General features: G+C 36.2%; 1 protein-coding gene across 1 annotated transcript; it reads left to right on the top strand.

Moving 5' to 3' along the window:
• The first annotated feature begins 9,783 nt into the window (after positions 1–9,783).
• Positions 9,784–22,409, top strand: LOC306879077 (protein APCDD1-like). The gene is made up of 4 exons (XM_079431782.1): positions 9,784–10,170; positions 18,884–19,067; positions 19,372–19,900; positions 20,798–22,409. The coding sequence occupies exons 1-4, from the start codon at positions 10,110–10,112 to the stop codon at positions 21,566–21,568; spliced, it is 1,545 nt and encodes a 514-aa protein (XP_079287908.1). The 5' UTR covers positions 9,784–10,109; the 3' UTR covers positions 21,569–22,409.
• The last annotated feature ends 5,575 nt before the right edge of the window (positions 22,410–27,984 follow it).

Below are 27,984 nucleotides of genomic sequence, written 5' to 3'. Positions count from 1 at the left end.
TATACATAGTACAGTATGTAGACAAACATTAGAGGATCCTGGGATTTAGGGGGACTAGAGGGTCTTAAACTGGCGGATCAGGCACCTGTGGGTTTGTCCGCGGGAGATGCTTCATATCAGTGAATCTGAAATGACCCTCCCCCCCGCGTCTGACCTGCACACGGCCTGTTTGATCCGTCAATAGAAGAGCTGCTTGGTTTCTATTAGGAAGATTATGAACAATGATTAACTGCATGTTCTACTTAGATCAGAAATACAAAAAATAGTAATATTGTGAAATATTACAATTTAAAATGACTGTTTTCTATTTTAATGTATTTTAAAATGTAGTTTATTCTTGTGATGCAAAGCTGAATTTTCAGCATCATTACTCAAGTCTTCAGTGTGGCTTGATCTTTCAGAAATCAGAAATTTTTTTAATTATCATCAATGGTGAAAAAAGTTGTGCTGCTTAATATTTTGTGTAAACCATGATACTTTTTTCAGGATTGAATAGAAAGTTAAAAAAACAGCATTTATTTATAATAGATATACCTTTAGTAAAATTTTAAAGGTCTTTACTGTCACTTTTGATCAATTTAATGCATCATTACTGAATTTTTCTTTAAAAAATATATATTATATTCTGTATTGCTATAATATTATATATATATATATATATTTTAGGTTTGACACTCATTCTAAAATCCCACAGGTTCATATAAGTATTTTTGTGGCTACACACATGACCTGACATGAGCAACTCTCATTTCACTTGTTCTTGCAATGCTGTTTTTATGATTATTCCTCCAACCATTTCCAGAAGTGGAACTCCACATAGGAGAGGTAAACCAATCCAACAAGGGAAGCCTTTCTTTTAAGGATCACTAAATCTTGAACGTAATTCTATTCCTACAAACTCTCTGTCCCGTATCATTGCCGAGTGTCCCTGCGGTAAGGATGTGATTGTAAATAATTATGTGCATTACATGCTGTTACACTCGGTTGTTATTTCTATACAGCACCGAGAATTGTAAACCGGCTGTTTGCCGTAAATTCACCAAGAAGTGAGATAAAAAAGTTACAGATGGAACTTCATGATCTCGAGACGAGGGAGTGCTTCATAAATCATACATCACAAAGTGATGGAAATAGAATGTGTATTGTTGTAAATGGTAGTAGAGAGACTCTTTAACGAGGAGGGGATGGAGATGATAGCTTGCACTGGTGAGCATGTTGGATCGATTACTATGAAGATATAATGACACCATAACCAACATGCAGTAGATGCCTCTGTTTGTCAGCATCTTTAAATCAGGCCAAGGTAACCAACATAAAGATCAATGGTCTCTCTTTACAGTTGACTCTCTCTAAACCTGTCAAGCACATATCTGGGTCATATTTCACCCTAGAATCAAAAGAAAGAAAAAAATACATCTTGAAATATGAATTTATTATTGCATAAGAAGCTGAATAAACAAAAATTTTAAAAGATACGTATGTGTGAATTCAGGTAAATTGGGACATTTTTTTTCCCAGGCATCTTAAATGAGTCATGAACTGAGAAACCAAAATTCACTTGATCTTTTGACATATAAGAGGCCACTGTGCTATAAAAACATCCAGTAAGTTTCAGAACTCATAACTTTCTTGTTAGTCTAAAAACAGCTTATATTGAAGCCAATCTGTCAAAATGACAGGTTGTGCAATGTAGGACTCTGTGATGTAATAGTGTGGATAAGCACCGCCGCAGACGCAGAAGATAAACGCCTGCTTCTACATCACTGCCTGTTTAGCCCCGCCCACCAATTCACGCATGTAGTATTTACGAGAGAGACGAACGCAGGTCTATGCAGGAACCAAACGATAAAGATGCTCCAAAGACAACAAGATGCTGTGCAGTGCCAAGTTGTGGAAAAACAAGTCTTTGCATTACCTTCTTCTGATCCCAACATCAGGAAAGAGTGGATGAACTTTAGTTTTAAAGATGATCCAGACTGCGTCAGTAAGAACTTGGTCCTTTGTTCGCTTCATTTTACCACAGATTCGTTTACAAACAAGCATAATTCGATGCAGGATTTTCAGAAAGACTGAAACTAAAAGACGATGTTGTGCTGACTATATTGGATCCGACATGTCACAACACACATCACAAGTGTGACTAACTATTGCGTAGTCTATTACTATTGCTTTGTCTGTTATACAGATCTTTTGTTATGCATTTTTAATCTAAACCACTGCAGCATCCATCATAGCAGTGGGGGTTTACTTCTAGTCTAGTCTACGATCCGCCACGCCTATTCAAACAGGGGGTCAAAACAGCACAGAAAATAGCCTATTACTTATAAATTATGATGTTTTTTGATGTATATTATAATATTGATAATATTATAAGTGTACCTCAGAGAAGAGTACAAACTAAAAAATAAAGGCATGACCCCTTTAATGACAAAATGTTTCTCAATTAACCTGAATTCACATATATAGTGTAAAAATGTGGTTATTTGCCATGAAAATACTGCCACAATGATTGATATTGAAAAATGTAATATGTCTTAAGTCGCTGGGGTATATTTGTAGCAATAGCCAAAAATACATTGTATGGGTCAAAATTATTGATTTTTCTTTTATGCCAAAAATCATTAGGATATTAAGTAAAGATCATGTTCCATGCACATATTTTGCAAATTTCCTACCGTAAATATATCAAAACTTAATTTTTGATTAGTAATATGCAGTAGTATCTCGGCCAAATATTTTCCGATCCTAACAAACCATACATCAATGGAAAGCTTATTTATTCAGCTTTCAGATGAAATTGACACTTATGACTGGTTTTGTGGTCCAGGGTCACATATATATAAGCTGACAAAGAAGTTGCAGTGACTTTACAGTTTGTATTTGAAGATTTCTTTATATAAAATTTATTTTTTCATATATAAACACCCAGCTACTTTTGAATAGTTGTCAATGGAGAAATAAGTAGATGTAGTTCCGGCATCTACCAGCAGGGGCTAAATGCTAAAGTTAACCAAACCAATGAAGCCACACAGCCATTAGCCACAGCTAATTATGGCTTTGTCTGTGACCCCTTCAACCACCCCTCTGGCTCCCTCTATAAACTGTCCAATTAAAACCAAAAAGACTGCTGGAGGAATCCCACAGTCATGGGACATTTCTGTTTCAACAGATACATTTCTGTGAGTAATTAAAGAAACATTTTCAAGATAAGCAGCATGGTTGAACAGACTCACCAACACCACTTACACAAGTAAATATCCCGTTTACCCAGTTTTTTTTACCCTGGGTGGAAAAACAAATTATACACCATCTGGCCTTTCTGAAGGAGATTCAGGCATATTAAATTATATGTATAGTTTAATTCAATAATGTATAATTTAAAATAAATGATATATATATAGTGAATCTTTTTGTACCACCCATGAACCCTCATTCACCACCACACACATATGTATAGTAATATCTATGGTGTCAAAATCTGTAGGGCTCATGTTACAGGCCACAGAGAATTCCTGCTTCATTCTGGCTCTTAGGACAAGTGGGAATGTAGTTATGTCAACAGACTTGTCTTTAACTGACATCTGAAAACACATACACGGCACAAAAAGAGTCATTTGGGAATACCGGAAAAGGAAACTATTTTATGACCATGCTAATATCAAGGAGGTCTATAACACCTGGAAAAAGCTGTCTGTTAGCATTCTCATTCATCTCAAAGGCAGTTGCTCGGTTGACACAGGATATTCAAGATTGCTTAGATCTGAGCTGTAACGTCACAGGCTGCAGACAGAAAAAAAAGTTTGAAAAATTCCATTTCACACTTTAAAGAATTCAAATTTAGAATCTTTAAGGACTTTTAAATGTTTTTGAAATAATTCTTTCAAAAACTGCTTTTCAAACTTATTTGATCAGAAAAATCAGTGAAATATTATTACTATTTTAATAGTAATAATTTTTTAACAATTGTGAATTTTTTTTTTTTGTGGAAGCTGTGATACACTACTATTCAAAAGTTTGGGGTACGTTGTTTTTTTTATTCAGTAGTGACAACCGAATTGATCAAATGTGACTATAAATAGTCAGATTACCATTTAAAAAAAGAAAAGGTGCTCTTTGCAGTCATATGGTACTAAATCAGGTTCTCCAAGTAGTTCTTATTTATAGATTAAAAATAATCAAGAGCAAATTCTTTGAAACAATATTACATTCATAATCTAATTCTCAAATCCCAATATGTTTACGTTCATGTTGCTTTAAATAAGCGTGACAACAACTAGGCTTGTTCTTGGGCGCTTGTGACACTTTTAGATAATGATGTCGAACTGGAGGCAGTTAATTAGTCAGCCAGTGGTATGTTAATCTTTGTATCTGCAGAGAGCACATTGATATCTCCAGCTTTGTAGATGAAGTGAGAAGTGATGTGCTGGAGATACATTCCACTGCTGATATGAGATGTGTTTTGAGGTTTCTTTAACACAACAGTCGAGGTCTGGTTGGGGTAGCTGGTCTCAGATCAGTGCGTGATGAAGTGTTGAGAGTGAGATGCTTAGCATATCAAGCCACACTCATGTCACAAACCGCTAGCAGATGAGAGAGCTGCTGACTTCAGAACAGGCTAATCTTCTCAACCTCCTGGCAACAAGTCTTATCACTAACACTAGACAGCAAATGTTAGATGGAGAGAGTGAAAAACACAAAGAAGAGTAAGAGCAAGCAAACATGCCACAGGGGTTTGTATTTTCCAGGCGTTTGCTCACAGATCTACAGAGATTAATGGTAAAGTCAAGGATCTCGGGTTTTACTTTTCGCCTGTTCTCACTTGGGGAATGTCTCTGAGCCAAAATGAGGAACCTCCAACATAATAAGAAATGTGTTGTGAGTAGAGCTTTCAAAAACATTTCCATTTTTCCTTTCTGCTAATCCCACATTATTACAGAAAGCCTTTGTTCTAGCAAAAAACACGTCCATCACCCCTAACGCTTCAAGCTAATCTCCTTAATGATAATGTGCTATAATAACTTTTTGTGTGTTTTATTAAACATGTAGCTGCCAGTAGATTCATTGTTATTAAATATGCTACAACATTAAAATTCTGATATTGGAGTATTATTATTTTCTTCTTATGTCCTTTAACAAATAAATATCTTTTTAACACTATTTCTACATTAAAAATAAATTACATACAATTTTGTCTAAATAAAACACTATAAACTTAAATAAATTGCTTTAAATTCAAGCAAAGGTACATTTAGGAATCACGACATTATATTATATGTAACACGAAACATATTTTACATTATAATATATTTTAGATAATAAATTAAGATGCAGATTAAGTCTTTACTATTTAGTCCTTTATGGCAACAAAAGCAATTTAAATGTAAAAATAGAGGATATGAAAAAGCACGATTAAATATCCATTACTGGCTGCTACAAAATAATGAATATATGATGCATTCATAACGGCATGTTTTGTTAAGGAAAGCGACTACATTTAAGTAAAAAACGTCTTCCCAACTGCCTAGAAATCCACAACTACATTGCAACAAGCTAAAACTTAGGCCTACTCAAAACCAGTGGTATACTAATCACATGTAATCTGCATTATATAATAAGATTCCAAAACTAAGTACATGGAATTCGATTATTATATTTTAAAAATACCAGTAATTACACTACAGTTACTTTTTTATGGATTCATTTGGATCAGAGTTAGAGGAAAGAGTAGTTGTAATATGGCGAATTTGTGAAATGTCTCCGCATCATTATTTGTTACTTATTTTAGTTTCCGGTGCATTGAAAGCTGTAGCTGTTGTAACCTCTGGAAGAAAAAGCAGGGTCCTGCTGACAGGACTGCACTAATGAGCCGCTGTGTGCGTGTCTAAATGCCTGTTACTCTGCATGTTTGTGCATACAAATGTCTATTTTTGTGCCTCACACACACAGGACCAAAGAAACACACAAGGGGTCAGAGGTCAGCTGGCTAATGTATCTTCCATGTGGCATCGGAGCAGGAATTGAAATATTCCAGGCTATGGCTGTGTGGAATTCTCAATGAAAGAGGGGCAACATTGCCGGGATGCTTCCTAAGTTGCTATGCTCTGACTTGTTTGGGCATCTGTTGTGCTCTGGCTATGCAAAAAAGACACGCAGATAAACATCAGTGCAGATAGAGAAAGGCTAAAAGCAGCGTATCAGAAGAGCAAAGGCAAAATCTGCTCTGTCCAAGACCACCACTGAGGGAATCCATAGCAGGAGGTCCACATACCCACAAGGCAACTTCTCCCCATCTAGAAATAGACACTATTAAATGTAAATAGACAGAGCAGCAAACTGTTGGCGCAAGTATTTAAATTAACAACCAAAGCGTAAACATGCTAAAGCTTACCGTTTTAACCACAGTCACAGCTTGTTTGAATCTTGAAAAGTCAACCGTGGGTGTAATGCAAGGATATTTACGAGTCATTAAGCAGACTATATATATAGTCTAAATGTCCTGCGCATGTTTTAGGGTTAGTTCTTGTGAAAGGGTTGCCAACTTTCTCTACATCACATAAGATTGACGCCTGCAGCTAGAAAAACAATCACTCCTTGACTGAATGAAGTGCTGAAATGCATACTACTTCATTGCATCAGTTAAAAAATAATAATAATAATTTTAATGTCATACTGAAGGGCTAATTTAGCTTCTGTCCTCTAAACTAGAGAATTGTGAATGTAAATAGTGGAAGATGAAGTGTTGTTGTTGTTAAATAAAAACTGTCAAAATAAATAGTTTTCGGTAATTGAAATAAAACAAAATAAAATGTAAATATTAGCTGAAAACTTAACTGAAATAAATAATCTGAAGTACTAAAATGACTAAAACTGAAATTAAAAATGAATTAAGCTATTTAGAAGTATATTGAAAACATCTAATAAAATGACAAAAGCACATAAAATAACTAATATTTAAAAAACAAATTATGAAAACTGGAAATAAATCATATATACTTTTAATATCACGTAAGTGCTATGATTTTAAACAAATTACTACATATTTCTATATGTATAAAACCTCTTACTATAAGCGAAAAATTAATGAGTGCTCCTTTATAAATGGGCTGATTGTATATTCTACATTTTTTTAAATAATGATTAAAAAAAATAGTTTTTGATGCTAAACCCTAAATCGATGCTATAAAAGAAGAACTGGGGTTGCCCAAAGAACCCCCTTTTTTTTTCAAAAGTGTGAAGAATATTTTAATAATTTAAAGAACTTTTCTATTATAAAGAAACTTTTGTGCATGGATATGTTGCATGGATGTCAAAGGTTGCCAAGAAAGAATCTTTAATTATTAAGAGTGTAAGAGACGCTTGACAGCCCTATCGGTGTGCATTTAAAGCAAGTGTTTGTGTCAGTGTGCATTTGCAGTCACCCAGCTGCCTGATCGCATGCAGGGATGCGAATGTGTGATGATTAGAGAGTGGATCTTATCTTATGCACAGGGCACGATTCTGCTTTTGTTCTGCGCCAAACCCCCTTCTTGCCCACCTGGGCTGGGCTGGAACTCCTGCAGCTTGGACAACCGCCATGTGTTAGACTTCACTGGTTTGGAACCGCTGCAGCATCTCTGGTTTAAACTGAGGAAGCGAGGGGGGAAAAATACTCTCTTTCATATCTCAAAGCACCAAGACAGAATTACGCACCAAGCCAGCACACACACTAAAGCCACATCTCCACATGATCAAACAGATGACTGATTGCACAGGCCTCAGGGGAATGAGAGAAAGGGGAGGATAAAGAATGAAATGGGTGGTGGTTTTGCAAAGAAGCTTTGCACCTCAATGACATCAAATCTGTGCATAAGAGTGTGCGACAAAGAAGGCAGCGAGACGGAAAGGTTTTGATTAGAGAGCTGTTTGTGGTTTTGGGTGCATGGGTGTGTTAGATTAGAAGCTGCGTCCATTATAGAGAAAGCAATGTGAAGGGAAAAGTCAGAAAGAGAGTGGAAAAAGGAACGAGAATATGTCCATAAATGTGTGTAGAAACTAAACAGGTCCTGTTGGGGGTGCTGTAACCATATCTTGGGAATAGGATGTAAAACTTATCTTCTTCTTCTTTCATGTGAGCTAAATATAACAGTTTCTTCCTAATACAAGAATGGTTCAAGGTGAAGTATGTAATTTGGCGCCACTATTGTTACCAAAGGAAACTGCAAAAATAATGATTGCTTTTAAACAGGTTTCCCAAACACTCTGTCTCCCATTGGTTGGGCAAACAGAAAGTCCCACCCCCAAATTCCTGCTATTGATTGAGTTGCATTTTTAGGTGTGTCTTGGTGTTCAAACCAAAAGAGCAATGTTTTAAAAGTGCCAAAAACACTTGTTGGGGTTTTTAAATTTGTTTTAGGATAAAAAACATATTTTATCCCCTTTAACTTTTCAGATTTGTTTTGCCTAAATGCTGAAATAACAGACTGTATTAAATAACTATAAATAAATGAATTAATAAATCGAAATAACTCAACTAAACAGTCATGCCATCTCTCATTACTAGCAAAACCACTGGTGATCATTATGAAACATGAACTGTACTGACCGTTACCTTTAGTTCTGAAATTCAGCTGTTGTTTCTTTAAATAAACTCTTGAGATTTGAAACACTGAGTTTGTGCAGCTTGTCTGGCAATTAGACACTGGATTTTATCATCACAGCAAACCACAAGTGGTGAAACTCAGCTACATGGTCTGGCGCTCCTCAGGGTTATGTCCGCGGTCCAACTCTGTTCTCACTCGTCACTTCTTTACTGCAACAAACACATTACTAAATGAATGACTGATCGACACAGCAGTCACAAACAGTTATGAGGCTGTGGCCAAAAATGATATCACAGAGGGCTTAACAAGAATTCAGATTCAGAGTTAATGAGTTCACACCGCAGTCCATATGCAAAAAGATTTTGTGTTTAATGGACTACACATTTAATTTACCTTACCTAGCACAAAAACCCCACTCTAATCCATCCAATTTCTATGCATTCTAAATCCAAGCATATAAATTAACTCTTCAACTTGACCTAATGAACATAACACAGAATCCAAATCACTCAGGTCATAAACACTTCAATGCATTGGCGGCAGCATCGAAGTACAAAGTGCCAGTTTCATGACACTCTCACCAACACATTAAACACCATTAATGTCTGACTAAACGTGTACTAATATTTTACCTCACATGCATTAAATCCATTTAATATATCATTATAGTAAATATTATTTATAGCTGGTAATGTTTACCGGTATCTAGGGTCACATATATAGTAACAGATTTATTTTGTTGAACTGTACTTTCACTGTGTTATCTCTACTGTATTGCATTTCAAAATCATAGCAGCTGGCAGAGTCAAGTTATAATTTCAATATACCTCAACTTTTTTCTCAGATGGCACTGTGCCATTGCTTTTTAACACCTACTATGCCCATATTATATGTGTATATGAGGTAAAGGGAGAAAAGATTTAAAGCATTTCAAAGTTAATGCAGGAAACCTTCTGATTACTTTGCATCTGTCAAACTGTGTTTATATATAGGTGTGTGTGTTTGATTAACACATTTATGTTTAATCTAATGTTGCGAGCAGGTTTCTCAACTTGCTGGCTTTGATTGTGCCCTTTTGCACCTAACCCTGAGTGCTCCCCAGAGGGTTAATGCTTGGAGGTTACAAGTTCCCTCCTCTTTTCTCTCTCTCTCTCTCTCTCCCTCCCTCTCAGACTCTCGCTCCGCTCTCTAGCTCCTCTCAACTGAGTAACCCAAAGACAGACTCTTACAAGCACCACACAGGTTTATCATCACCAGAGAGAGCACAGAATCAACAAGGGACGGACTTTCAAGCACCATTAAGAAAGGAGATCTTGCAAACTCAGTCAATGAGTTCTACCATGAATGGAAAACTTCACATTTGAAGATGAAACTTGGATTAAGTGGATTAAATTGATCTGCATAACTGGTAATCTCTCATCTGACACGCTCTCATTGACGTGAACATCCAGTAGAGGAGCATTTCCAAAGCTTTTTCTTTTTAACCCTACATTTATTGTAAAGTGATTTGGAGACTGTAAGTACCTGATCATGGCTGAGGAAAGACTTATTCACCTGTTGAATTCAACTTGGATGGTTTTTCTCATGCAAGGTTAGTTAACTTGTCTTTTATACTCTTTCCATCTGTCATTCTAAATGAAGCATTTCAAGATGCTATTTCAAATATTTTAATTAAAAAAAATCATGAAAACGCATGATCATACGCCTGATACATTTGAATCATAAAATGTTTTTATATTGTGACGCCACAAAAAAAAAGCGTTTGGATTCATGCAATGTTGCTTTTTATCCTCTAAAACAAACTGGTGCTTTAAAGCATGGTTCTTAATCCTGGTCCTGGTCTCCCTTATCTGACACACCCAATTCAGGTCTTGGAGCCTCTACTAATAAGCTGAAGATATGAATCGGGTGAGTTAAATAAGCGAGATATCCAAAATGTGCAGTTTTTCAGAACCGGGACTGGGAACCACTTTTGTGAAGAAACCAAATATGCTTATCTGAACAACCTAAAATGCAACTGCATTAACTTCATTAAATTAAAATCACCATATAGCAACTCAATACAGCCAAAAAAGTAAGAAACGTGTTCTTTGCTAAACTTGAAGAACCTTAATTTTGATCATATTAGTACAGCCTAGATCTGCATTTATCAGATGCAACCAAGCAAATCAATCACTATAAATCAGAAACATACGATTAACTTTTATGGCACAATTGAATGAATCTGATGTCTTATGGTATTAATGTAAAATAATCACAAATATGAACTATGATAATCTTATGTATAAGATAGCTTAAGAATGGCTTATTGTTAATGTGTGAGAGCTGCCAAGCAAAACACCTTCGTTTTGGAGACCGACATGTCTGAGCATTTTCTAGTGTATCAAAGTTTTACAGCATTTTTTTTTTTTTTTTGGTCTAGATTTCATAAGAGTAATTAAGATCTAAAGGATGACAAACAGCACTCAGAGAAAAGTTCAGTTGAAGTTTTAGAGAAAATTCCAGCTATAATTAACCTTAATAAAACCAATGACAAAATTAAACTTGTCCTGAAATTGTTAAAAGAAACACATGCAACTCACACTTACACTCTTTCAGAATACTTAAGCTGATGTTGGTGGGACATATGTGCATGTGTAAAACACTCAGTGGGCTAAAAAATGCTTCTGATTTGCATGCAAATGATATAATCAAAATATAAATTGAAATTGTTTGATTTCACACTTTTGAAGCCCATATTCTTAAAAAAAAAGTTTTTGCAGCACCTTCTTGTCAACTACTGTCTTTTCGCTATATGTATGATCTAGAAAGTTGTTTTGACTTGAAAAAAGTTCTTGATGTTACATTAATAGGTTCTTCAGATCAGCGTGTCAGTTTCTGGCTTCTCTAAAGCACCACACAGATGGTTTTCTAAAGAAATAAAGAATAAATGTCGGTTCAGGAACTTTAAAAGGTTCTCCAATGGCATAAGGTTATAACTTTCATTTTTAAGAGTGCACAAGTAACAGAAATTTGGCTTGTTCTCCAGGAAAATAACTGTAAGTTAGTCAGGTGAAGCTGAAAGAGCTTTAAATATAAATAGCAAAGAGCTTGGCTCGACACTGTGAGATTACTCTCACCTTTCCCCATGCACCGCTCTTTTCACCTGTCAGTCTCCTACATGGGGCCCGGACCCCCATTTTTGTTCCAGGCTCTTTTAAAGTTAGCAGGGGTGTAGAGGAGGTCATTGTTTCCTGTGAAAGCAGATCACAGCCGTGGAACTAATGCCACCATTAAAATAATGATTAGAGTAACAGGCCAGCGCCATTAACGACCCCTTCTGTTCATATGCCATTTAGTGGCTGTTTTTCTTCTACGGTCCCATTCCTTTCAGTCAGGGATGGTTAGGGTGATGAAGAAAGCAATAGGCTTCTGTTCTCACTATCAGGCCGCCTACAGAATGACAGAAAGGGAAAGACTGGCGCAATTACACCCGCCCCCCAATGACTCATGGCAGTTACCCATGACCTCAGAGGTCAGTGTGTGCATTTATGTGCCTTTCTCTTTTCTTACAAAACATGAGCTTCTTTCATCAAACAGCAGAATTAAATCTGTGAAAATGATTAATATCATGCCCATGGGCTTGAGTAATCTGCCAAAACAGATGCTAAATGCAACGCTGTATTGTAGTTGGCTGTTACACTTTGTTTACTTTGATTTAAAGTGGAAAATTATTTAACACAAGGTGATTTTACAAGAAGTTACAAGAAGTTTTAAGCAATGATTAAAAAAAAAGCATGAAGGCTTTCCAGTATTACAAGGAATTGCCAACATAATTTTTCCAGCTGTTTGGCATCGTCTGTTCATCTCATTCCACCGTTTTAAAAAATATGTCTGCTTTGAGATGCATGAGTAATATTCATAAGCAGACGACATGAGAGAAAGGCTGTCAGCCCTTTATAGATTAAAGGAGGCCCAGTGCTTGTCAGAGAGACTTTGACTGATGCACAACACTTCAAAGTCATCAGCTATAGGAGCATAAGATCACATAAGTTACTATCTCGTTAACTGATTTGGTATGTGTTCAGCAACAGGTTGTATTACTGCATATGGTTGACTAATGTTGGTGAATTAAAAAAAAAAAAAAAATTCCTCATTTTGATATAACATATCCCATATACATGTTATGTATAAAATACAATACTATTTAAAAGTTTGAAGAATTTAATTTAGATACATTTATAAGTTACAAATTTATAAATTCTTAATTTATAAAAGTAAGAAATTAACACGTTTATATAGCAGGGATGCTTTAAATTGATCAAAGTAACAGTAAAGATATTTATAATGTTACAAATGACTTCTATCTCAAATAAAGGACTTCTATTTCAATTTTTTTCAAGCTTATTTATAAAAAATCCTGACAAAATTATATCATGTTTCCACAGAAATCTTAAGCAACGCAACTGCGGTCAACATTGATAATAATAAAAAGTGTTTCTTGAGCAGCAAATCAGCATATTACAATTATTATACATATTACTAAAAGATCATGTGACACTGAAGACTGGAGTAATCATGCTGAAAATTCAGCTTTGCATCACAGGAATAAATTACATTTTAAAAATATATTCAAAATAGAAAAGAGTTATTTTAAATTGTAATAATATAAATATCACTGTTTTACTGTATTTTTGATCAAATAACTGAAGCCTTTGCAAGCATAAGAGACTTTCATACATGCCAAAGAGATATTAGATGAAATTATTAAATATCACTGAAATATTGCAGTTTTTATTAGGGTGGAATTTGGCATGACACTTACTGAAGTTAAAGTTAGTGTAACACAATTTCATAAAGTTAACTGTATTCGTGCCATAATTTGCCTTAACACTCAATTAATAACCAAATACTTGTTGTTTTTGATTAGGCTAGCAAGATATTGCATTAGATCCAAAAACCTAACAGAACTAAAAAAAAAATAGGAATAAGTTACTCAGGAGTTCTGCTGTTTAGTCACTATCAGCAATGTTGAGTTAACCCTAGAATTGTAAGGACGTTGAGTGATGAGAAGAATTCTGGGGAAAAAAGCACACATACACCCACCATTTCTTACGCATATGGAGATATAACTGCTCTCTACACAAATCGTATTCACATTCACTTGCACGTATCAACAGACAAACATATTCTCCTACTCTTTTCATAAACATATGCACATGAACATAAGGGTTCACACACCTTTGTTGCCCCTAGCGCTTATATGCATGCACACACATGCTGACTTGACTCTCTATATGAAACTTTACCTTTCTGTAACTGTATTTCATCAGACAAAAAGATTGTGACAGAGGGAGAGGAAGCGAGGAATCTGAGCTCTATCCAAAGTAAATGAGGTGTAAATGGGAGTTTTTTCATCAGGGAGCAGTTATCAAAGCAGGGGCCGGTGGGAGAGAGAGTCGGACGAGCGGCACAAAGGCAGTTAAACACTGAAAAGGGGCCATTTCATGCATGTGGCAATACTGTAGTACAGTGATGATGGTATCAGATGGTGATACTATGGTGCTTTGATATATGCATTGGTTCTGAATCATTACCATATTCATATACCATGATATATACAGCATGATCCAAAAGCCTAAACATTTATTTTTTTTTTAAACATGAAAATAATGAAGGTTTAGGATTTTGAGAATGTAAAATAAAGTTATGATGTAAAATGAAGAAATGTTTTAACATTGTGATCCATTTCCAGGTTGAGTGCACATTAAAGCAAAATACTATAAACGTGACTAAAATACAATAAAAATGTGAAATTATTAGTATTAAAAATAATGCAAAACAGACGCATTTTCACTTAAGTGATTTATATAACTTTTCATTTTCATTTTGATTAAGCTGAAGTACTAGCCTAAATAAATAAAACACTATTAAAACTTGAAAAAATAAATTAAAAATTACCACAAAAAAAATACATACTAAAACTAATTAAAACGAAAACAGAAAATTTTAAAATAAGGTTTAGAAATGATGAAATTTAAAATGAAAACTGAAAAGAATATGTAAGTATATGACTAATATTAAAATAACACTGGTCTGACACGACTGAAAATGAGGCCATGTGCAGTCTGTTCAATATTTTAGACTTTAGGTGTCCTTGAGTGATCAAAACTGAACGTGTTTCATTTTAATTCACATTATATTAAATAGGCAATGGCAAATGTCCGGAGGAATACTGTAGTGGTGGAGAGGAACACTCTTCAGTAATGACGCATTAGGGGTGAGAGAGAAGCTGTCCAAATTGAAATGACAAATAAAAACAAATACATGAAACCGACGGAGGTACTTTTGCTAGCCTCACTTCTTCTATAAATCAATGTCTCCAGTGTGAGTGTGCCTGGGGGTGTTGCATGGTTGGAATATTAGGACAGGTAGTTTACTTTGGCTCACACTAAAGGGAATTGCCTGTAAGCAAGGAGACCACACGCATTCTACCACAGCGCCCTCTGCTGCTCAATATCATGCACTGCCGCTTCTCTTCACGCACCAGCGCTTCTGGGACATTTATATGGGAGATAGAAAGATAAGAGAAACAGAGAGAGAGACAGGATCACGACGTGTAATTCTCACAGAATTTACACCATGTCTACAATGAGAGCTAGTCATATTACATTTTATAACCAGAAGTCCTGTCACTCGGCGGCCATCTTTGAAACGCAATCCAAGTGCAGCTGCTATCACTTTGTATAGGAAACATTAACTTCTCCAAAACTGTTCACTAAGCTTACGATTAAATTTCATATTTGAAATCACCAATAAAATCGGACAACAGCTGTGTCATAAATGTTGTTTCTTTTGCTCAAATAGCGTTATAAAAAGCTTATTTCTCAGGCAAGCTCAGCTGAGCGCGCGTCTCAGAGCGCTGACTGTTTCTATAGCAACCGGGACTTCTAACTGCAGGTGCAGTGACGCGCTGACTTTACTGATTAGCGATTGGTTCTTTCATTCAGAAGGCGGGGCTTCCTGCGTTTGAGCGGCCATATTAAGCGTTGCATTTTTCCCCATTCAAAACAATACGAGTGATGACGTGTCTTTGGTATTCAATAGTCTTTATTATAACCCACAGCGCTTCTATTAACCAATTAAAGGGGCGTCTCACACACACACACACACACACTTATAATCGATAACTCACCGTGAAAAGTGATTCAAAGGCAGTCATTTTCACGAATGGGTCATTTTTTCGACATTAGCGACGTTAGCGCAACGCAATACGAAAATTACTATCAGCGATCATAGGCTTTTAAAACGTGTAAACGTCGCGTTTACAGCCAGGTTGAGCACTTTTAATTTTGAAATGGTTATAAAAGCAGCTTTCAACCCAAGTTTATGAAGCGCTGCTCCAGAGGTTTGCAACAGGCAACCAATCATAAACCGAAGAGCGCCTGCCTCATTAAATATTCATGAGCCCAAATAATATTTTAGAAACTTACAATGTAAGTTAAAATCTGACTACCCATAGTAAACTATAGGCTGAAAATTACCCCTGTTTACAATTTCAAGTGTGAAAAGCCCAGAAGCTATTTCTACTCTTAAGTGTAGGCCTATGTCCAAGTGATCCACATGCAGATAGTAACATAAAACAGGCCTGCACTGAATAAAAAAACATACAAGAGAACCTCAGCTTGATTAAAGGCTGCTGAACCATCAAAGCAACTGTAAACAGGCGGCTGAAATGCACATGCTAACTCTATCTAGTATTATTACTTTATTGTGATCATGAGCAACAAGTCTGCTTTCACATTGGCTTCATATGGGGGGGGGGGCTTTAAAAAGCAGATCCCGGATCCCTCCCAAACAGCATGAGGAAATAATTTCCTTCTTTAGGGCAAACAACTAGACCCAGCCTGACATGCTCAATAAATGCTCTGTAATTATGCAATCAGAGAAATTTTAGGGCTACAGTTAACAAATGTGAATAAAACATTTAGTGCTTCCCTGAGAGAAGTTTTATCTGATTATAAGTTCCATCGAACTGATTAAAAAACTATTAATTAAAACATGGCAATATATATTTTTTTACCTCAAATCAAAAGAACAGAGAGCAAAGATACATAACCCTACCATTCAAAAGTGTTTTTTTAGCATAATACTATAATATAAATAATACTTAAATATTACTTTTACTCAGCAAGGATAAATTAAATTACTTAAAAGTGACAGTAAAGGCATTTATAATATAAACATTTCTATTTTGAATAAATGGTGTTCTATAGCATTATTCATTTTAAAAAAATCCTTTAAAAACATATCATGGTTCCTGCAAAAATTGTGGTGAGCGTAAGAGACTTCTTTCGAAAACATTTTAAAAATGTTATGTCCCCAAACTTAATGGTAGTGCATACTGAAATGATTTATAATTTTTTTTTTAAAGTATTTGTAATTGAAATTAAATTAAAAACCTCACACCTCTAATTTATCATTAAAGTATTTCTGCAATTGTTATCAAAATCAAGATGCAATAATCTTAATTGTCCTAAAATAGGCTTCATTTTCTTTCAATTTCAGGGTGAAATGTGACTTAGAAATGTTATTCAGCCTGTTTGTATTTGGAATAGTTATTTGACATTTGCCACAAGAGTAAATTAAGTCCCAAATCGAGTTGTTCCTCTCCTTCGCACCCTTCTCTTTGGAGCAAGTTTGATAGAAGAGCTCAAGTTATGTGCTCATGTATAGTGAAGCACTTCTCAGCATGCAACTTCCCAAAGTTCTATATATCTATAATGTTCTTACTCAAGGACAGCTCTGTGGTGAGGCCAACGGCAAGGAGATTTACAGATCAAACAAAGATGCCCAATGCCATGTTGACAAATCTCACTCCTCATGAGCTCGAACCATGTTTGCTTTTCTGTCTGTTTAAAAAAATTGTCAAAAATTGTTGTTTTCATTGGCCAGTGCCACATATCCCTTCCCATTCCCTTGAAGATGGTGTCTGATTGAAGTGACATGCCAAACCTCTGGCCTCCGTCCCTCACCACAAATCGTGGTCAGAGCAGGATTGGGATCTATATATGGCTCTAATAGACCTCATCTCATTTCATTACACGGAAAATTACAGAAATGCAAAATCCTTCAACCACTTCCAGTTCTGCAAAATCCTGTTTATGGACCGTAAAAGACCATGAAGTGAAAATGCTCCTCTTGGAGTTTTTTTTTTTTTCATTGCTGGAGGTACCAAAGCTTTTTGAAGTGTCTGAGGTTTTTAAAGGTTTAATTTATTCGGAGATGTGGTGACAGAGTCATGAAAAGAGACACATTATTGCAAACTTAGACCTTCTGGAATGATTTCAATGAAGCCCTTTGGATTTAATATATTGGCAACTCTTACAAGCAACAACAATCCACATAAACAGTTAATTGGGACTTGCTTAAAACTTAGGACCTTCAACTACACTTTAAGGAAATAATTTGATTAAAAACATTAACATATAGAAACTTTTTAGGATTTAAAATTTTTTTTTTAATAAAAATGCCTATAATTTAATGATATAGTTCACCCAAAAATGAAAATTTGCTTAAACTATAGTCACCGTCAGGCCATGCAAGATGTTGATGAGTTTGCTTCTTTATTGGAACAGATTTGGAGAAATATAGCATTATATCACTTGCTCATCAATGGATCCCCTGCAGTAAATGGGTGCCGTCAGAATGAGAGTCCAAACAGCTGATAAAAACATCACAATGATGCACACGAATCTAGTCCATCAATTAATGTCGTGAAGTGAAAACCTGTGTGTTTGTAAGAAACAAATCCATCAAGGCATTTTTCAAACCGTTGTTTTTCTAGGATAATATTGCATTTTCCAGTCAATAAGTCATCTTATCTGAATTAGGAGAGACATGTCGGTGAATTTTGATGTGCGAGGACAACAGGATGGACTTTTTCACTGGAAGAAGCATTATTAACAGTTATGAACTCATATTTTGGCAGGAAGCGACAGTTTGAAGTTAAAAGCGCCTTAATGATGGATTTGTTTCTACTGATGGAGTGAAGTCCATTATTATGGATTATTTTGATGTTATCTCATTCTGATGGCACCCATTCACTACAGAGGACCCCTTGGTAAGGCAAGTGATAATGCTACATTTCTGCTCAGATGAAGTAACTCATCTACATTTAAGGACGATCTGAGGGTGATTTTTGGGTTAATTATTTTAAGCATGATTAGGTCAAAACCTAAATCACAGTTTCATATAAACTAAGTTTACAGTACATTGAGGCATTAACATACATACAGACTGGTAATTTCCCTGTCTCTCCTCAGTTTTGTGTGTGAGGGGCAGTAAGCTGTGGGAAGTGCCCACCGCCCCACTCGTACCCCATGCCAACCTCAGCACGAGACTGTTTTGGGAGCCACAGTGCCAGACTCAGCTACGCCATCTACAGAACGAAGCAAGAATCACAGCCACCATACCACCCAAACTAGAGGGCCACTGGGTGTCAAGCAGGTAAGAGACACACTTTTCTACTTTTAAAGTCAACATGAATGCAGATTTGATCCAATTTACGTTTCAATGCAAAATCTTGGTCTTATTGTGAATGATTTGTCAGTGCATATTATCAGTGTTGAGAAACCTACTCTGAAACTGAAGCCTGTGAAGCAACAAGCCAAGCATCATTTAAAGTAGTTCAGTCATTTTGTCTCACTGAATATCCTTCACTTGAAAATGCATCACATTATGGAATTAAAATGGTTTGCAACTGCCATATTAACTAACTTTTTGACTTTAAACATTGTTCTTTTCTTCTCAGATGTGAAGTGCGACCCGGCCCAGAATTCCTCACTCGATCCTACACGTTTTACCAAAGCCCCACACGTCTCTTCAGGGCCCTCCAGCACTTTTACTCTGACAGTGAGTGCCACATCCCAACCTACTCTCTTGTAATCAGGGGTAAACTGCAGCTACACCAGGCCTCGTGGATCACCCATGGAGCCACTGAAGCAGAGCACCACCTCCATAAAGTAGGAATGGTCATTCACAGCCAGAAGGCCGTTCATCATCTCTCTACTCGCCTGCCCTCTTCCTGCCTAGGGCTCAAATCTAGAGGACACCTGGTGCCCCATCGCTTCTATGAACTCTTCAACGCCAAAGCAGAGAAAGACTGCCTGGGTGCTCTTGGGTTCTCCATGATGGAACTGGAGTTGCTGCGGGTGGAGACCCATCACCATCCGCACAGCAGGCCAGCTCAGGAGCTCTTCTTAGGGGATGTACACACAGACTGGAACGAAAGGGTGCACCACAGACCGATTGGTTACCAGGAGCCTCTGCAGAATGCTATGGTGAGAGTAAAGACTACAATTATTATTATTTTTTTGCTTAAAAACTGATTAGGACTGCTAAGATAAAATGCTGACCAGATTCAATGACTACACTTTTAAACATAAAGGTTCTAAAATGGTGATTTCGCAGCAATGCCATAAAACATGGGTGCCCAATCCAAGCGTTCAGTTCCAACCCTGATCAAACACACCTGTCTTTAATTATTGAGAGCTGAAGATCTTAGTCGGTTCAGTTGGGTTTTATCAGGGTTGGAGTTGAACTTTGTGGGAAAGTAGATCTCCAGGAACTGGATTGGAGACCCCCACCATTCTCAAAAACCATTCTGGGTTCCTAAAATAACCTTTATCAACCATGCACTCTTAAAAATAAAGGTTCCAAAAGGAGATTTTCACAATGATGCCATAGAACAACCATTTTTAGTTCCCCAAAGAACCTTTTAGTGAACAGTTAAAAAAAAAATGTTTAGTGTAAAGAACATTTTAATAATCTAAAGAAGCTTTTTTCCCACTATAAAGAACCTTTTGTCCTTTTGAACCTCCCCATGGAACCATAGATGCCAATAAAGAACCTTTGTTTTTAAGAGTGTGGAACCTTTCCAATCCACAATAAGTTCTGTATAGTGGGGGGAAAAAATAAAAATTAGATAAATTTTTTATTTTTTTTTGGAAACCATTTTTCCAGGATTTTTAGATTAATAGAAAGTTCAAAAGATCAGCATTTATTTGAAATTTTTTTGCAACAGTTTAAATGTCTTTTCTGTCACTTTTGATCAGTTTAATGCTCCCTTGCTGAATAGAAGTATTAATTTCTTCCAAGAAAAAAAAAAAAAAACTAAAATAAATAAATAGAACTGACGCCAACCCTAAAATAAAAAAATTCCTTGTTTTTACTCTCAGCACCACATCCACCCATGCCCAGTGTGCGCCCTGGTATACCGAGCCTCTGAACAGCATCCACCCATCCTTCCTCCATCCTCTTCCATCCCTCTGGACCTAAATGGAAACTGGGTGAGTCAACGCTGCGAGTCCCATCCAGCCATCCTCTTCCTCACTCGCCTTTTTGTTTTCAACGAGAAGCAACGCACTTGGGAGGGGACCTACCAACATTACTCCGACCCAATGTGCCGCCAGCCCAGCTTTACACTATTGGCATCAGGTCATTATGTTAAAGTGGGACAGTCCACTAAGGTACGTGGGGCCACCGAGCTCGTCTTTAAGGTGACACGAGCAAAAGTGATCGTGTATGACCAAGCACTGCTGCGGGAATTGAATTCAACCCAAAATGGAAGATGTGGGCAGCCAGGTGGGTGGGAGACAGGCATCGAGCAAGACATAACCTGGACGGACGGATGCGACGCATTGGGGATACGACTTCCGCACAAAGAGTACGAGCTGTTTAAGATGGGGGTGGATCATAAAGGGTGCCCCCTGTTGTTCAATGGGGAAAGGCCCACAGATGGATCCAGCCCGGATCGACCTGCAAAAAGGCCAACGTCCTTTCAGACACCAATGGTGCAATGCAGCACAAGGGTTGGGGTGGAGCCACGATACAGTTCCTACAGTGATCATTCAACAGGACCTAAGATAAGCTCTGCTAATGCACTGCACTCTTCGTTGATTCTGCTGTCTGTTCTAAATGCATGGTGCTGGAATATTTATCTTTTCTAGAATATGACGTGCCATTCACGTTCTCTGATCAAATTCTGACCCATTTATTACGGGATATTATTATTACCTGATAGACTGGAGGAGGACTGTTCTCTTTGGTGCTATAACAAAACGCTTGCTGCAAATGCTCTGAAATATGACACTTTTTTTATCTAAGAAATTTCCACCTTTTATCATATAGTATATCAACAATTTGGAGCGTTGTTTCAGATGAACTCCAGAAGAATGCTACATGGATATCTATTCAAAACCTGAATGTTCTGTAGAAAGTATATTTGCCAACATTCCATCAAGATAAACAGTTACATTTACAAGTTACAGTTACAAGTACTTCAAATAATTACCAGTGTACAACCAATTTGTGTGAATTTGGGGCGGGACTATCTGTTGGACCGACCAACGGGAGGCAGGAGTGTTCGAGAAACCTGTTTGAAAACAGTCATTATATCTGCAATTCTTCAGCTTATATGGGAGATACAGATATACATTCAGATTCCCTTTCGACTGTAAATGAAGAAAGAAGATTTCCAAAAAACAATGCAAACACGCTGGAAGTCAAAATGCCTTTTTCTGATCTTGTATGTCCTAATTATTTGATCTGAAGTGCATATATGGACTACATTCAACCTTTATTTTTTCAATATTAGGCTGTTGTCTTCAAGACAAGGAGACTTAGCTGATTTTTATTTCTATCTAATAAATTTTATGTAGCTTTAATCTTCTAATAATGGTGAGGGTGAACATATTTATTGCTACTATTAAAGTAATTTTGATAAGAAACTTAATGGATGTATTTTTGAACTGATTCTCCATTAACATATCTACATAAATAGTATTGTACAAAATGTATTGTGTGACTATACGTTCGGTGAGCTCTTGCACAATAGTTCAATTCACATCCAATGTTGAATACATGTGCAAGACATTTGAACGGAGCTGTCATATGGCTTCCACATTATGCTCGCGCTCGCCAATATCTGAAGAGTAAGTTCCCAGAACTCTGCGTACAATTCACCCCCTCTGTTTATTTGGAAGAACAGGAAGTGTTCAACTCATTCAGTCTTAGTTTAGCAGAGCGTATGATTTTCTGTTTGTACAGAGTGGAGTGATTCCTTGTTCTGGAGGCAATCTTTGACCTAAAAAAAATTCCAAGATGTCCAAATGAATCTGTCAAACATAAAAATGCATGATATTGGTTGTTATAGTTTTGACACGACCCCTACAAAAATGTACCATAGTAGCCATAATTTCAAAATTGGATATAAAATAAATAAATATGGGATATAAAAAAGAGAGAAATACCATATTAGCTTATATGGTTCAGAAACAATTGCTGTAGATGTCTATTTAAGCAACTATAGTTACCATTTTAATAAGTTAATCCTTAATTAAATGCATAAATTATGAAATAATCAGAGATGCTAGGCATGAAATCCTACATATGTTCATACTCGTGTTCAGATTAAGTCCCATCACGAACCTTTCAAGATCCTGTGCTGAAGTGGATATATGCTTCTGCAAAAGCCACATTATTTTAAAATATCAAGATCAATCACATAAAAATATTGCAATTCTCATATATGGGTGGGTGGTTTGTTTTATGGCTTGTAACAATTTAAAAACGTTCCTGTGGGGAAAATAAATGGCGCAAATACTTGCAGAACAAAGTCATTGAAAAAACTGTGCTGTTGCGTTATGTGGGGGAAAAAACTGCTTGTATGCAAAAATGACAATCCTATAAAGTCTTGTGTCTTATTAATCACAGATGTTCTCAGCATTTGCACTTACCAGATAACAGCCAAACCCAGAGTTCAAACCTAGTAAAAAATGAAAAGAAATTGGAATAACCCTTAATTCTGAAATCTTTAGCTTTAATAAGCAATGTCATATGGCCAGCCATTACCCAAAATTCTCAAGAGACTTCCGCTTTCCTCTCCTTTTTTTTTTTTACTTTTCTTAGAACTACGTCATTTAAACCATCTGCAGGCTTATTCCTGTTAAACAACTCTTTTGGAATCATGAAACGATGGAGTTTGTGGTTTTTCTGTTAAAAGTAATGAAATAATGGTCGCTGGCCCTGAGGGACGTAACGGAGGAGAGCGTGGAGGGCAAAACGAGTCACAGCCAAAAGGCAGCAGATTGTTTTTATTAAATTGTGTCTGTGACGGTGGCTCTGGGTGCCATGAGGTAATGCTTTCTGATTGTAACAGTGTTCCGAAGGTTGGGAATTTGGAAATAATAAATAGAGAGCGGGAGAACAAGTCACCATACTGACAGTGGCATACAGCGAGCTCGCCAATAACAGCAGATGACTGGAGAAGTCCAGCAAAACTGATTAAAAATAAGTGACAATTTACTTTCTGTGGTTACAGTTAAACTAATAAAAGCCAACTGTCGGAAGATCATATTCCAAAAAAGCCTTTGGCTTGTAATCACGCTTCTTGCTTGTCAAAAGAATCTATAAAAAGATTTAACACGAGGCCTATTTTGCACTGTTCAATGAAAAGTTACGAAGCATAACAGCATGACTGTGTCCTAGTTACAATGTCTGTGCGTCGTGCTCTCCTGCTCCAATTATTATTTCTAATGGGATGAGCGGCTTTGATCATTAGCTCTTGTGATCAGAAACAACACACTAGAGCCGCCGTTCTAAACTAGTGGGTCGTGCAGAGACAGGATGACAAAATAAACCGGCTTATCAACTTTAAAACATGTCTTTTGTTGTTGACATCAAAGGCCGTGTGCATCTGCCACTGGTAGAATAGCGTGACATCCTCGAAAACCACAAACAAAACTATGCAAGGTGAACAAAAACACGACCCAGACTGTTAAATTCACTACAGAAGAGGACGAACTTGGAAAGTGCATGGTGTGGGGAATTACTGGCTGCCGAGAGCATGAAACCATTTAAAGGCAAGAGACGTTTTCAAACTCTATAAAGGTTTTGAAGGAAAGTAGCCTAATATGGTTATTCAGGAATGAGGCATTAAATGTATCAAAAATGAAAGTAAAGACATTCATAATGTTCAAAAAAATAGAAATTCAAACAAATTTCTATTTTAAATCAATTCCGTTCTTTTGAACTTTCTATTCGTAAAGAATACAGAAAAAAATGCAGCAGTTTCCACAAAAACATTATGCAACTGTTTTCAACATTAATAATAAGAAATGTTTCTTGAGCAGCAAATCAGCATATCAGAATGATCTCTAAAGGATCATGGGAGATTATGCTGAAAATTGAGCTCTGCCATAGGAATTTATTAAAATAGATTGAAATAGTAAACAGCTCTTTTAAATTGCAATAATATTTCTTTTTTGATCAAATAAATGCAGCCTTGGTGAGCATAAAATTATTTTTTAAAATCTTATCAATCCCGAATGTTTGAATAGTAGTTTACATCATATGAATAATTTTGCAGTAATAATACATTTCAATATTTGATAAGGAGATTTTTAAAAAAATAGATACATTTTATGTTGATTTGCCACTTGTTGGTTAATTTAAAATCAGGAATTTAATAAAAAAATAATATATGCAGATAAAAATAGGGTGATGAAGCACAACTAGCAATCAAAGCCAATGTTTAATTTCTGAATGCAGAATAAATGTTACTGTTGCATTTGTTGCAATCATACAATCAGCTGCACTTACTGTACGTATCCCTGAAAGCCTGGCCTGCTTGGATTCAGACCTAAATTGTGGTAATTAGTCCAACACTCAGTTCTGAAAAACATGAACCAAAGAATCAAATCAACTAGATTTGACATGCACAGTCCACTGGGGTGGAGTGATCCGTATATGGTGGTAAGTTTGCATTTTGCAATCATGCATTCGCAGAAGAACATGTTTCTGGCAAACCATAATAAAAAAAAGGTACAATAACACAATGCCAAAGTAAAACGTTTTCCTTCAGCAAATCGATGCGTCCAAACCTCAGAATCTTTGTGGGTTTGTCATAATAATTCCCTAGTAAGGAAACAATGTGAACCAACTACTTAGACTGATGAAATCCAGCCTTTGATGCAGAAATTATAAAAGTACAAAGATAACATTCCATACTTAACAGCGGCGAAAAATCCCCTCGGTCGGCCAGACAACTGACATTGCTTCAGATAGAAGAGATGCTTAAAAAAAGTGTTATTGTATCACATTACAAAAGTATTCTTCACACATGGTAAGCATTTGCACTACTTAAGAGTCATTACCATAAAACTGATTTCATCCCACAAAATGACACCTCTTCTTGAGACCGCTCTGGTACAAGCGTACAGAGTACAGTAACAGCCTCAATTCACTCAACTCACAAAGGAGAGTTATGTCAGGGCTATATTTGCCCTCTTATATTCTCGACTACAGACCTCCACTTACAAGCTCATTGGAAACATCCATTACAAGGCTGTACAGTTCAGTATATGAGCTACAGCTGTCTAATAAAACCTCACCATCAGCTAGACCCACTGACAAGAGGAAATATTAAAAGACCTTACATATCTATAAGATCTCTTTTATGGTATCTGTTTTTAAAGTGTAAGTGTGAGGTCCTGTAATGGATCAGATTACATTCTTATGAAAAACCAGGGCGAATTGTGCTTAGACTGACCTCATTCTGTTCATGTAGTAAAAGTGCGCTTATTGTTTTAAAGTTCACAGCAGGTCATCAATAAAACAAAAAGGCATTTATTGTTCTGCTTTGTGAGAGGGAGTAAATACTCTTTACCTTCATAGAAACCAAGTTGGACTTGAAAGCGAAAAAAAGAATCGGCAGCAATTTCAACGTTTTGACTAAACAACTCAATCACCATTTAGTTATAAACTCCCAATAAAGAGTAAACTTCAAAAACAATAGTGTTTCATTTACTGTAAAATTTGGGTTATAGACGTTATTGTTTTTCTATTTTCTTTCTCTAGTTTTTTAACATAACATCTGGCAAAGGGACTACCCATTTGGGTACATTTATATTCATGAACGTTGATTAATGAACACTGTCCATTTTTTGTGTGAAATAAACTAATGCACAAAAAAGTGCATCTTAAAAACACTTAATTGAGCTATAATACAGACATTTATGCATTGTTGCAATATATTTAAATGTCCTTTTTTTAATATGTCTCTAAATGTTCTTGGTATTGCATTATTTAATCAATAAAAATACTTTATTGTAAATACAGATACAGAAAAGTACAGATACTAAAATGCTTCTGTTTAAGTAAAGACCAACATCTGCTCGATACTTTTTCAAAATTTAATAAAAAGCATAAAGGGGCATGCATTTTATAGAAAAGACCAAACTGAGGTTTGCAATCCTGCAAGGCCAAATGTGTAAAATCCAAATAAGTGTAGTTTATAAGATAGCTGGAACAGACTTCCTAAATTTTTACATTATTTTTGCAAGTTATGTATACATTTGTGCAGGTGTCCTGTTATTTTCTGTAACTTGAACATGTCTACTTGTGGGTAAGTTAATATCAGAAGCAATGCGGTAGATCTGAGGTGGAGTTTAATGATGTCGCAGGTCTATAATAGAGGTTTATATGTTTTTAACCACAGCTGTAATGTGGTGAAAGTGAAATGTCTCTTACAACGCAGTCAACTCAGAAATCTCCTCAAAAATCAACAGGAAGTCCATTGACAGGCATACTATCCATCATTTTGTTGTCACTACTAAAAACTATTAACAACATAAAAACAAACAATTCACAGTACATGAGTAGAATACAGAAAATGTATTAAAGTAAGTTCAGCCAAAACTTTCAATTGGGTAAAAATACTCACCCTGAGAGCATTCAAGATCAGAACAGATTTGGAGAAATTTAGCATTATATCACTTGCTCACCAGTGGATCCTCTGCAGTGAATGGGTGCCGTCAGAATGAGAGTCCAAACAATTAATAAAAACATCTCAAATATCAACACCACTCCAGTGCATCAATTAATGTCTTATTAAATGAAAAGTGTGTTCATAGCAAAAAAATGTCCATAACCCATAAAAATGCTTCCTCCAGTGAAAAGTCCCCTGTTGCCCTGACCTGTTATCACTTGTACAGTATATGGTGTTTGATATGTGCATATTTCTATCCAGATTTAGACTTTTCAATTGAGAATTTGTTTGAAGAAATGGTTTGAATTTAAAATGTCTTGATGGATTTTTTGTTTTTAGTCATGTAGATTACTTGTGATGTTTTTATCAGCTGTTTGGACTCTCATTCTGACGGCACCCATTCACCGCAGAGAATCCATTGGTGAGCAAGTGATGCAATGCTACATTTCTCCAAATCTGTTTTATGAAGAAACAAACTCATTTACATTGGCCTAAGGGAGAAAAATGTAAGTTTTCAGCAAGTGTTTATTTTTGGGTGGACTACTCAATTAAGTGGACAATGGAAACTGGACAAAAGAACAAACATCACAAAAAGTT

This window comes from Barbus barbus (genome assembly GCF_936440315.1).
Source record: "Barbus barbus genome assembly, chromosome: 13".
NCBI lineage: Eukaryota > Metazoa > Chordata > Actinopteri > Cypriniformes > Cyprinidae > Barbus > Barbus barbus.
Note: the sequence above shows the minus strand (reverse complement) of the source record. Positions and strands in the feature narration are given on the sequence as shown.

Excerpts from the sequence above, each read along its gene's own strand:
- LOC306879077 (XM_079431782.1), top strand. The coding sequence starts at position 10,110 with ATGGCTGAGGAAAGACTTATTCACCTGTTGAATTCAACTTGGATGGTT. Across the intron at positions 10,171-18,883 it reads GATGGTTTTTCTCATGCAAG|TTTTGTGTGTGAGGGGCAGT; the intron begins GTTAGTTAACTT and ends GTCTCTCCTCAG. Across the intron at positions 19,068-19,371 it reads GGCCACTGGGTGTCAAGCAG|ATGTGAAGTGCGACCCGGCC; the intron begins GTAAGAGACACA and ends TTTTCTTCTCAG.